This window comes from Schistocerca gregaria, chromosome 4 (assembly GCF_023897955.1).
Source record: "Schistocerca gregaria isolate iqSchGreg1 chromosome 4, iqSchGreg1.2, whole genome shotgun sequence".
In the NCBI taxonomy this organism is placed as follows: Eukaryota; Metazoa; Arthropoda; class Insecta; order Orthoptera; family Acrididae; genus Schistocerca; species Schistocerca gregaria.
The window spans coordinates 753433474-753446486 of record NC_064923.1 but is presented as its reverse complement, the minus strand read 5'-3'; the positions used below and the strand labels follow the sequence as shown (position 1 = coordinate 753446486).

Sequence of the window (13013 nt, the reverse complement as noted above, 5' to 3'; positions counted from 1 at the left end):
AATCGCCTTTCTGGATCAACAAGCAGCTTAAGGGCATACGGCCAATTCTGTCCCCATTTCCCAGTGTATAGGCTTCTCCAGTAACTCGAACTGCTCGGTTCAGGTACCAATGTCCTCCAAGAAAATGCTTGTCTGCCCTGTTCTACACACACCTTAAACGTGGAGGTATCCAAAGAGAAGCACACCAGTCAACTTCCAGACAGACATCAGATCTTCTTTCACAATCCTTAACTGTGAAGATATAGGTGTCTAAGTGCACACCATCCTGAATGTTCCATAAAATATTGACCAGCTACAGTAGAGATGACATTGCACCCTATGGCCAATTATTACTAACTGTCCAGTACAAGGATTCTGTTTTTCTGCAAGGTGGTCCGATCACAAGGCACTATTAATATTTTGCACCTTGACCTCTTCTCTGCATTAGACCTAGAACTGCACAATTTGATTAACTTGGGTTCTCCTGCCCTCCACACACCTTTAGGACATCTTATGGAAATACTGTACCAACTACAATGGGAAGACAACTTGTGTCTGAGTCCACATTACAATGAAACTGCCAGCAATTACAAAACTCTGTAAGGCACAGAATGTCTCCTTTAGCTTGAGGGACAAACTACATTTTGAACTACAAAGATTGCAAGAAAAAGGCATCCTAACTGTGATTACTAATCCCTTTTTTGGCCACACCGATTGTGCTGTTGGCAAAACTGGATGGTTGCCTTCGAGTCTGCGATGACTTCAATTCCACGATCAACAACCAAATGACCCAAAGCTCACGGTGAAGGACATCATGGCTAAGTAGGTTTGAGCACCATTTTTTCAAAGACAGCTGCAGGAAGCTTATCTCCAGCTGCCCTTCGATGAACAGACAAAACACATTGTGGTGATCAATGCACCATTCAGGTTACTTTGACACAACCTTTTGCTGTCAAGGTTTTCAGTACCCCAGCCATCTTTCAATGCTATCTGGAGCAATTGATGAACGGTGTTCCAACAGTTGCCACTTATGTCTATGGTATTATTGTCATGGGGACAGACCCAACATATCTGTTTCACAACATGAAGCAGCTTTTTCAGGTTATTGGGAAGGCTAACTTATAGTATAATAAAGACAAATGTGTTTTCTCATCTTTTAAGTGGACTACCTAGGCCACCATCTTCAGTGCTGCATGAATTCAAATTATGCCAAAGCACACTGAGGCCATCCAAAATCTGACAGCTGAAGCCAGTTCTCGGAATACTAATTTAACACAGAAAATTAATTCATCACGTAATACTCATTAAAGAGTCACTGCAGCACCTGTTATACAAGAATGTAAAGTATCAGTGATCAACCGCCTTCCAACAGGCCTTTCATAACCTAAAATAGGCAATCCTGAAGCCCAACTGCTTTTCCATGTACGATACTAAGAAGTGGCTGCAGGTGTTTTAAGATATTGCACTGGGAGGTGACATCTCTCATAGCGTCAGTAGTGTGGTGTAGCACCTTCAAAGGTGGGCCATGTACCTCTTCATGTACAACTATGGCATTCAATATCACACCACACTCAACTTGTGAACAATGACATTCTCTCTCATCTTTAGACAGGACAAGACACATCCTTCAATACAGCATCAGAAATTCGATTTCACATAGATGTAGATTCAGCAAAGGCACTGGCACAATACCCTATTAGTGCAACAACTATTGATAAGTGGGACATGTGCACCTCTCTTCATATTTCAACAAAGGCTTAATCAGTCTTATATCAAACAACTAAATATTATATGTGGAGATAGCAAATCACAGGAACAAGTGAAATAGAGCAACACTTCACTGCAATTTGCATTTATTGTAACACTTGATAACAGACCAAGAAAATGTCTGCGTGTTACACTTGATAGGTAATAACACTATAACAATAATTAACACCTGATTCAGTTTTCTGCACTTCAGTTAAAGTTCAACAGGAGAACAGAATTTAAGTTCTCCCATAAATATAAATATGCATATAAGCGTGTTAAAGAACTGGTTATAAAATAGTCTCTTAGAACATCAGGGGGGCACACTCCATTTAAAGGGAAAATAATTAGCAAGTTCACACATTGACTGGGACATTAAGGTGAATAACAGGAAAGTGAACCATCTACAACACCTTACCGTGATAGTTAACCTCAAATAAGCACTTTTCTTTACAACATGACATTAAGCACAGCTCAATAGTAATAAAATAAAAAAATAATAATTAAAAAAATAAAATCATTTAGATTCCACCGATATATAAAGAGCACGATTAAAAACTGGTGGAAAAATACTAAATTGGAAATTGCCTACTCAAAGGAACTCCACTCCATCTAAACACCCTAAAATGGTTACTTAATGGCTACTTAGAGTAACAAAATTAAGAATAGCATGCTTATAGGTTGACTAGAATAAACTGTGTTCAGCTATTGAGCAGTGATTAATTTAAGCTAGCCACAACATACGCCAACCAGGTTAGCGGCGTACTTAAAGACAAGCGTCGAGCAAGAACCCGGGTAGAAGGTAATGGAACCAGTACTAATTTACAACTAACTACAGCACTGAAATCAACTGATGACAGGTTGACCATTACCAATGTGCCATAGAATGGATAGTCAATAGACTGAACACTCGGCTGAAGCCAGAGTACAATACTGAGGGGTGAAACGCCCAGCCCAAACCATGTTTAGCACGAACACCTAGTTTGAGAACCAAACAACCATGAAACAACAGGATGATATTGTAGCTTGCAGTACAAATGCCAGAGCCCAAATACAGCCTTAAAACAAGGCAGGACTAAAGCACACTAGTTTCTCTCTCAATTAAAGTTTCAAAAACAATCAAAACTAGCAGGATTCCCTTACACGGCAGACGTGCCAACACTTCCGTTAATACCCCAGAATCAACTAGCGCAACATAATTCATTGACACATTTCAGATAATATTTTAAAACATACTTTAATACCTTTGTTTATCACACGCCTTAATTAGTTAACAGGTTACACTCTGTTATTGATGCCACACAAATGAGGTAGTAAGTTAAGGTCTGCAATTCCACTATGCCATTTAACACGCATCTTGATGAGGAAAGAAAGAATCCATAATTGAAAGTCACTACTTGGATTCAGTATTTAACGATTTGCTTAAAATCAACAGACAAAGGTGAGAGTCAAGTTTACACACGCAAGCAGCAAATGCAGAACACGAGCATAAGGTGAGCATTAAATAAACTGCTCATTGTTCAATCATTTACACACCGATGAAACAAATAAGCTTTGCCGAATTACTGCAGAAGCCGGTATCCCCAGTTGCTTGCAAATGACGCAAATAATGGTCAAAACGTCTTACTTTAAGTCCAATGACATCAATAGGTTAGGAGTTTCGATGGACAACCAGGCCTCATCCCCTTGTATCCACCTGAGACCAAGACAGTAACATTGACTGCTACGACGGTTTTAACAATGCATCACACCTGACACGAGTCACGCCAAACCATCAACAAACAGCGTGGCCTCATGTACACTCCCAGATGTCCGCAATCAGAGTTCCTCCTCCCGACCGATGCTCTCCCGCAAATATGGTAGGCAGCCAGCCGCAGCAACGCCACAGTGCCCTCTGGCTACGGTAAGAAAACAGCAGAGCGCAAAGCACGAATTTCAAAAGGAACGCGCTATAGACAAGGGGGAAATGCAAAGAACCAACCGTGACATTTCGTCATGGTTCAATAAGCTGGTTCCTGACAACCAAGTCCAACAGGAGGTCTCAAACATCATCACAAAGGTTGGCCAGTCGATAAGAAGTTCACCTGCAATCCAGAGATAGCCGCCTAACAGCAACAAAGCCATGAGCTCACAGTCTTCAAGAGAATCCTCCTCCTCTTCGGTAGTGAGGACAGCAAGACTTGATATCCTCCATCAATGACATTGGGGCACTGTACTCACAAAGGACAACAAAGGAACACGAACACTGGAAGGGTATTGAGAGGAACTTCTAATGGTCCTTGCTCCCTGCCAGTGCTGCCAACATTATAATTACAGTTTGTGAAAGCTTCAGTGAGACCCTCGGTACATTTGGAGAGGGACCACTCATCACTGCAAATGCAATGATCGTGGGTGGCTAGGCTATATGGAGTGCACTTCTTGGTATGGAATGGGTGACATCTGTCAAAGTGGAGGTATTGCTGGTAATTAGTAGGTTTGACATGGACAAAGGTACTGATGCAGCCAGCTCTGGGGTGGAGGTCAACATCTAGGAAGGTGGCTTGTTGGGTTGAATAGGACCAGGTGAAGCAAATGGGGGAGAAGTTGTTGAGGTTCTGGAGGAATGGGATAGGGTGTCACCTTCAATTCAGATAGCAAAGATGTCATCCATGAATCTGAGCCAGGTGAGGTGTTTAGGAAGGATTCTTCTAGATGTCCCACGAATATGTTGGCATAGGAAGGTGCCATACGGGTGCCCATAGCCATATCCCAGATTTGTTTATAGGTAATGCCTTCAAAGGAGAAGTAATTGTGGGTGAGGATACAGTTGGTCATGGTGGCTAGGAAGGAGGTCGCCGGTTTGGAATCCGTCGGATGTTGGGAAAGGTAGTTTTCAATAGTGATAAGGCCATGGGCATTACAGATGTCTGTGTAAAGGGCGGTGGTATCAATAGTGACAAGCAGGGCACTGTGTGGTAAAGGGAGGGAACTGTGGAGAGTCGTTGGAGGAAATGGTTGATATCTTTTATACAGGAGGATAGGTTCCAGGTAATCGGTTGAAGGTGTTGGTCTGCGAGAGCAGTGATTCTCTCAGTGGGGATACAGTAACCGGCCACAATGAGGCATCCTGGATGGTTGGGTTTATGGACCTTAGGAAGCATATAGAAGGTACGAGTGCGGGGAGTGGTAGGAGTGAGCAGAGAGATGGACTCTAGGGAGACGTTCTGGGATGGGCCTAAGGATTTGAGGAGCGACTGGAGATCCTGCTGGATTTCTGGAATGGTGTCACTGTGGCACAGGTTTTAGGTGGATGTATCTGACAGCTGGTGGAGTTCTTCTGCCAGATAACCCTTGCGGTTCAAAACAACAGTGGTGGAGCTTTTATCTGCAGGTAGGATTATGAAGTCGGGATCAGTTTTTAGATGGTGGACTGCGGTTATTTCTGCGGATGTTAGGTTAGTCTGCATGTTGAGGGATTTGGGGTATGATGGTGAGGCAAGGCTCAAGGTTAAGAAATTCTGGGAAGTTAACGGGGGGTGATCTGGGGGCAGTGGGGGTGGATCACTGTTGGCCAAATGAGTGAACTGAGTTAGGCAGGGTTGAACATTGTTCTTTGGTTGAGCCTGATTGGTAGGGTTGGTGTCGAAAAAGTGTTTCCACTGTAGGGACCGGGAGAAGGATAGAAGGTCTTTAAGAAGTCCTGCATGACTGAATTTGGGAATGGGTCAAAAGATGAGGCCTTTGGAAAGGAATGATGTTTTTATGAGGGTAAGGCTTCTGGAGTAGAGGTTTATGACTGTGTTTCAGATCTGTTTAGGTTCTGCATTGTGTGTGGTGGTGATGGTGGTGGTGGTGGTAAGGGGCTGGGGGGTTGAGTTTTGGAGGGTGGGGTAAATGTAATAGGTCTGCGAGACAGGGCTTGTCAGCTATGTGAGGATGAGTAGGAGGTTGTTGTTCATTTCAATGACTGCTTCACAGCCTGTGCTATCCTTCCCACCACAATCAGCTTTCCAAATTAGTAGGTAGGAGCTTTCCCTGCAATATATCCTGCGTTCCTGTAACCCTCCTGGCCTCAAACTTCATTAGTCATCATCCACTCTTATCCAGCCCCTTCTATGTTCCCATTCCAGCACTACACAGCCCTCATTCCTCCATCGCACCAGTCTTTTTACTTCTATCCTTTCCCACTATCCCCTGCCCACACCTCTCCACTGTCCTCCATTTAACCTCCCGACTGCACATAGCTGCCCTACCCTCTTTCCACCTCGTCCTTGCATGCTTGCCAAAAGCACGCCACTGTACGCCACCCCTATCCTACTATCCCTTCCCCTCTCTACTCCAACCTCCTCCTTACCCCCACCCAGTTGCCACTCCCATCGTGCAACGTTGCTGCTGCTCGCAGTGTGGTCTCAGCTGTCTGAGACTGCAATCGTGTGTGTGAGCTGCATTGGCGTGAGTGTGTATGTCTGTGTTTGTCATCTAATTTTGATGAAGGTCTTACTGGCTGAATGCTATATTTGTGACAGCCTTTTTGTTGTGCCCATCTGTGACTCAGCATCTCTGCTACGTGGTGAGTAGCACCTTTCCTTTTCACAATATTATTAAATAATATGTTCCCAACCAGAAGTTAGTCAGGGAATGCTCATGACTTATGTCATGTCAGGCTCGTAAGTGTGAATTGCAGAGTACTCACTTATGATGTAGATGTAGCTGAAAATACAGATAGTCATTTATCTTCCATATATTGATCCACATATGCATTAAACAGTTTCTACACTTAGCAGTTAGTATTAACAATGGTGCACATTCTGTGAGTTCACATACTCTGACAGGCTGAACTAGGTCTCATTTGAAAAAATGAAAAACTGAGGAGCCATATGTCCTAGTTGCACTTTACTCCAAAATCATCAGCAGAACTCAACATCAGAAATTTTGTCAGACACTATAATTCACGCACAATAGTAAATTGTGAGGATACCGATGTATTACCTTTTTGATAATTATTGAGATGACAAACTCTTACTTCTCACTTGCATATATAAACAATGCTCAGATTTAGTCAGGCTTTGTATCAGGCTTTCCTTCACTCAGCAATGGTTTCAGGTTTGAACTCCTTTTGAACAGTGACAGTTTTTATTTGCTACAATCTGATTTGATTTTGTGCCCGCAGTTTCACATATGCTGTTTTATCTTGACCACCATTTTATGATGCATTCAACTGGTCACTAAACAAGTCTGCTCCTCTCACACAGTCAAATTAATAAAATGTAATTGATTTTCCCATTTGTGTTGCTTCTGTAACCTGAGTAAACAGCAGGCACACTTGCAGAATGGATAGCAGTAGTTTTTTCCTGTTTACAAAAGTGAAAGATAGTTGAGTCATTCTCTAAAAATATGAATGGATTGAAGATGGTGGAAAAGGAGAATCAATAAATAGATTCTGCTTGGCACAACTGGCTACTTGATATGTCCAAACTGAGGAACAAATCAAAACAAACATCTGAAGTAAGGACAGGCAACCAGTTTGGCAAACAGTAACATACATTACTGAGACAATGAAGACAGTATTACCGTAGGAGTAAGGTAGCGAGCTACAAGCAGCAGTCTTTTTTTGTGAATTGTGACTCATTACTCTTATAACATACACTTACAAATAATGTGATTATGGTACAGGCAGTATGCCTTCAGCAGTAGTGGCGAGTGACAACGTGGCGCATGGCACACCTTTGTAGTGTCTACTAATAGTGAACATGGTAAAGGCGCCAGTAATATGAGGCAAGTGATGACACAGTGAAGTACTTCAGACAGAGCACACAAGGAATGCTTATGCGCAAACATGCAACAGTAACCATTTGGTGCATCAAAATAACAGATTCCAGCATTTTCTTTAATGGAAAGTTCCCGAATTGTGATCTATAAATGTTTTCTCAGTGGTACTTATTAACAGTGTGCTTCCAGGTGTTACGCTGAGTTGTTGTTTGCATTTTATACAAAAACTGGCAACAACAGCTTGGCGTAACACCTGGAAGCACACTATTAAGTTTTCCTGTTCATTAATGAATGTCAATTCCATGTCAACTTTACAAATATTTTCTGCGTTAGCTCTATTTTGTTTACCCTGCTCATATTAAGGAAACAGATTAAATCAATATGAACTTTAGTAAATTATGAAGTGATAGGTCATCTAAGGAAAGTCAATCTGGGAAGGCTTTCCGCTCCCGGGATTGGAATGACTCCTTACCCTCTCCCTTAAAACCCACATCCTTCGTCTTTCCCTCTCCTTCCCTCTTTCCTGAAGAAGCAACCGTCGGTTGCGAAAGCTAGAAATTCTGTGTGTGTGTTTGTGTGTTTTATTTATTGTGCCTATCTACCGGCACTTTCCCGCTTGGTAAGTCTTGGAATCTTTGTTTTTAATATATTTTTCCCATGTGGAAGTTTCTTTCTATTTTATTTACATTGATGTTTGTTAGAATTTTTATTCCTTGGCTTTTATCATCTCCCTGTTGCTATCTTTGGCCTTATGCTCTCTCTGATGCCATTTCCTTCATCTATGACTCCTTCCAGAATAAGATGGGTCCCTCTTAGCCTGTCTTGTGATTCATCTTCCACAGATTCCTCTCCTAATTTTGCAAACTCTTTCTTCTTCTCTTCCCTGAAGGAGAACTGCTACTTCTTTCTATCTGTTTCCATCAGCAGAGAATTGAGGAACTTGAATGAAAGAAGTAATTTCACTACTTGTACAAAACAGGTATTATTTAAATACTTAAAAATAAACTGTAAATCACTGTTAACTACTTACCACTTTGTATTTATGAGGAAATGTGTAACGCTCAATTGTCTCCTGATCAGCACCACGATTGGCATGGGCAAGACGACGCTGCTCCACTACACGGACATAATCCTCGAGTCTCGCTGTCATATGTCGAGCCAGGAAAGGAAAAGGAACTAACTCAGGCGCTAGAACTGGCGGAAACACCAGCTCAGGGCTGGTACTACCAGCAGTCTGTAAATGAAATAGAAATGATTTTGCTATGAGCTACTGAGATGACATTAAAAAGAAAAGGCTACATTTAAATCTAAAAGATCACCGATATTCTGTTCTCACTCTAAGTAATATAAATTTCTATCTGTGTCCATTCTGCACTGAAAGTAAAGTTCACTAGTTATTCCAAACATTAAATGTTGAACCCACTATGTGTTGCAGAGGCAGACTTCCTACAAATGTCATACATTTTTCATCTGTAAAAGCCGTAGTGTACTCTTATCATTTGGCCGATATTTTGAGAAGAGTTCATCAGTGAAATTTATCAAGAAAGCCTGCATCCCACTTTAAAATTTCTTTTTATGGTATGTGGAAATTCCATGCTGATCTCACCCATTAGCTACAAACGAGGATCGGAAAGAAACGCACAATAATTTTTTTAACCCCTGTTATTGCAGCAGAAACGCTGAAATTTCACAGTAATATAATTCAAAGCTTGTGCTATGGAGGGTATTTTGTATTCATGTGCAGCTCTAGCAAGAGAAGCCTGAACTACAAAGCAAACATGGCATGCACGTTATTGTCATCAACTTAGGAAAAGCACAGAAACTTAGTCTGATACTTGTTCGCCAAAGCGCATAAACCAAGTGAAATTCACAGCCACATGCATGGTGTTTACGGGTACAGCTGTACAGACCATAGCAAAGTCACCATGTGGAGTGCATTTTCCCAAGAGGATTGTGTGAATCTTAGTGATTTGGCACGCTCCAGGTGGCCGGTAACAGCTGCAACCCCAAAGAATGTTGGAGCGATTGAGGGAGCAATATTAAAGAACCTGCGTATGCAACTGCGAACCTCATCACAGCAGTTCAGCATTTCCTATGGTGTGGTGTATGATACTGTTCACAACAGGCTGAAATGCCACAGAGTCATGCTCGCTGGGTGCCTGGGAACCTGACAGACAATAAGAAGGGCCAGCAAATGATAGCAAGCTCGAATCCCTTAACATATTATAGCAGGGAAGGACACAGATTTCTGAAAAGAATCATCACTGATGATGAGTTGTGGGTGTACCACTACATGTCATAAACCAAGCTGGAATCTATGAAGTGTAAACAAGCTGGTTCCCCAGAAAAAAACTGAAAGTGATTCAGTGTGTTAGGAAAGTGTTTGTGACAGTGTTCTAGGACATGCGCGATATGTTATTGGTGGACTTTCCTGCATATGGGGCCACTGTGAATGCCACAGCCTGGATTAAAACTGTGGTTAAGTTGTGTCATGCCTTTTGTGACAAACGCCACACTACGAATGATGACAGTGTCAAGCTTCTTCACGCCAATGCTCAATCCCCCCCCCCTCCAAAATGTGCTCCTACCGTTCGAAAGAAAATCGGCAAATTTGGCTGGGAGGTGCTCCAGCATCCACCATACAGTCTGGAACTTGCACTGTCAGACTTTAATCTGTTTGGTCCCAAGAAGAAATTCCTGGTCGGTCGGTCAATGCTCTATGACGTGCAAAATGAAATCAGCAGTCCACAGATGGTTATACAGTAAAACTTCGTTAACACGAATCCAAAGGGACCGAAAAATCAGGAGTTCATGTTAAAAAAAAATTCGTGTTAAGTGAAAAACAAAGATTTTGATAAGTATACATGTACAGCACTAATGTGTATTACACTAATGTGTAATACGTCGGACATTGAAGCGAAACGTTCTAAACAGTCCCAGGCTGTAAACATCTCCTGACGGATAGGTGGAATAGTATCTGTATTCTCTTCCTCTTCACTTTCTTCTGATGGCCTTCTTGCACCTCTCCTAATGGCCTTCTGGCACCTTGTTCACAGCTTTTGGCACATCTGATTCCACAGAAGCACATACAGCAACATCGTCGTCTACGCTAATGAATCCTTTGAAACTAATCCCGGGTTCACAACGTCCTGCAGAATTGGCCATTCATCAGATGATGTGGCATCTTCTAACTCGCGGACATCTTTAGTGTTGCTATGTCTCCAAGCTCTGTTAAAGCACTTCCCTATATGATGTGGCGATACTGAGATCCAAGCTGCTGCGATGGCTTTTATTGCTTCAAACAGATTCCAATTTAGGGTTACACTATTGTTTTCAGCAGCACGAATTGCAGCACTTACAAGTCGCTTATGATAAGCTCTCTTTATGAGAGAGGTTATGCCTTGGTCCAAAGGCTGAAGGCGGCTTGTGGCATTGGGTGGAAAAAACTGAACCTTTATGTTGGATAGGTTCAGATCATGAATGTTATGGGCAGTACATCTGTCCAATGTAAGAAGAACATGTCTATTTTCAGCAACCATTTGACTGTTGAAATGAAGAAGCCACTTACGAAATGATGTGCCATTGATCCAAGCTTCCTTGTGGTGAGAGTAGATGCAAGATAAAGTGTACATATTTATGTTTTTAAAACAACGTGGTTTCTCAGATTTACGGATAACCCAGGGATGAAACTTCTCACTGCTGTCAGCATTACAGCAGAGTACAACAGTCACAGGTTGTTTGCTTCTTGCTCCATCGTGACACTTATCACCTTTTATCCCCAGGGTGTGATTTGGAAAAAGATTGTAGAAAAATCCAGTTTCATCCATGTTACACACATCACACGAGGCATACTATTCCCTCACTTGGTTGAATTCATGCAACCAGCTGTTCACACTTTCTTTATCAACTTTATTTGCTTCACCACAAATTCGTACAGATGAAATTGAATGTCTCTTTTAGAACCGATACAAATAACCAGCAGAACAACGGAAGTCTTCGATGCCCATATCTTTAGCAATATCATTTGCTTTTGATTTTTCACTGAATTACAGGGTCAGTTAAAGGTATGTTAGATGCACGCATTTGATTGAACCATTCTAGCAGTAACATCTCGATGTCTTCATACTTGGCGGTACAAAGTCGTTTTGAATTGTTTGCAGAACCTGATGCCACAGCATTAATAATTTTCTCTTGATTTTTAATAATCATAGATAAAGTAGATTTAGGTATTCCAAACTGCTCTGCAATTGCTGTTTTCTTGGTACCATGGTCCACTTCATCTAGAATCTTATGCTTTAACTGTACATTTAGAGTTGTCTGTTTCCTCTTTGCCATTTTTGCGTGCTATGGTACCGATTGTAACTGTAGTTTTTATTCAGTATTCCAACTTGATACAGCTATGACTAACAGAACACCTGTCAAATCTGGCACTGAGTACATTCCTAAATGCTCCTGCACACATTACAATGTACAGCATACACTGAGTGTTGAGGTGATAATCGCGGCTAGCGACCTACAATACGTTAAAAACTAGTCAACAATAAGTATAATTAGCTTTGTGGCTACATGTCCTACATTCATTTCGTAAAAAAAATTATGGTTTAGAATACTCTAAGGTCGGAAGTTTGTGTTACAGTGAAATTTGATTATGCTAGGAACTGAAACAGAGTTCGTAATTCGCCTGAACCAATATTCGTGTTAACCGATAAAACATACCATAAGAACTAATGTATTCCTGGCGGGACCAATATTTTTTTCGCGTTAACCGTGAGTTCGTCTTATGCAAGTTCACGCTAACAAGGTTATACTGTGCTCCTATCAATCAGACTTCTATGAACAGGGCATACCATGATGGGAGAAACGTGTTGAGAAGATTGGTGACTGTGTAGAAAAGAAGATAATAGATGTAAGTTCATTTGCAATTTTTTTATGATCTGACCTTCCCCCCCCCCCCCCCCCCCAAAAAAAAATATCTTTGGATAAATGTCAATCTTACAGAAAATGTGCAACATGTTTTGAAGGAGGGCCACAGGAAAGTTCTATGGGTTTTAAGTCTGCCAAGTCTGCTGCTCCAGTCACACGATATGCCCATTCTGCAGCTTCTCAGCAATGCTGCACATTCAGTGAAAAATAATCCTTTCCTGTTTCCTTCATAGCATCAACAATATACAGGTTGAACAGTAGAAGACAGAGACTGTATCCCTGTCTTTCCCACTGTTTTAACCTGAGCACTTTTCACTTGTTTTTCATCATTATTATTGTTTCCTCTAGATTCTTGTACATATTCCATAGTACTCATTTCTCTCTGCAACATACAGCTATTTTTCTAAGGATTGCAAATATTTTGCATCAAGTGTCAAACGAATTTCATGGTTTGACAAACTGAATGAGTCTTCCGTGATTTTTCTTATGTCTTGCTTCCATTAACAAGTATAACATCAGAACTGCCTCTCTGTTGCTTTACCTTTTGTAAAGCAAAACTGAATAGCTTAACAATGGAAACTCCAGGTTGGAATATCAATAATGTGGAGAAAGATAGA

At 41.5% G+C, this 13013-nt stretch overlaps 1 protein-coding gene across 15 annotated transcripts in view; it reads right to left on the bottom strand.

Moving 5' to 3' along the window:
• The window catches only part of LOC126365765 (E3 ubiquitin-protein ligase Arkadia-like), a 323922-nt gene that overhangs the window by 41195 nt on the left and 269714 nt on the right, over positions 1–13013 (bottom strand). For all 15 annotated transcript variants that reach the window (XM_050008269.1, XM_050008274.1, XM_050008281.1 and 12 more), the window contains one exon: positions 8504–8707. In XM_050008269.1, the coding sequence (XP_049864226.1) occupies positions 8504–8707 (204 nt within the window). The remainder of the gene's footprint in view (positions 1–8503; positions 8708–13013) is intronic.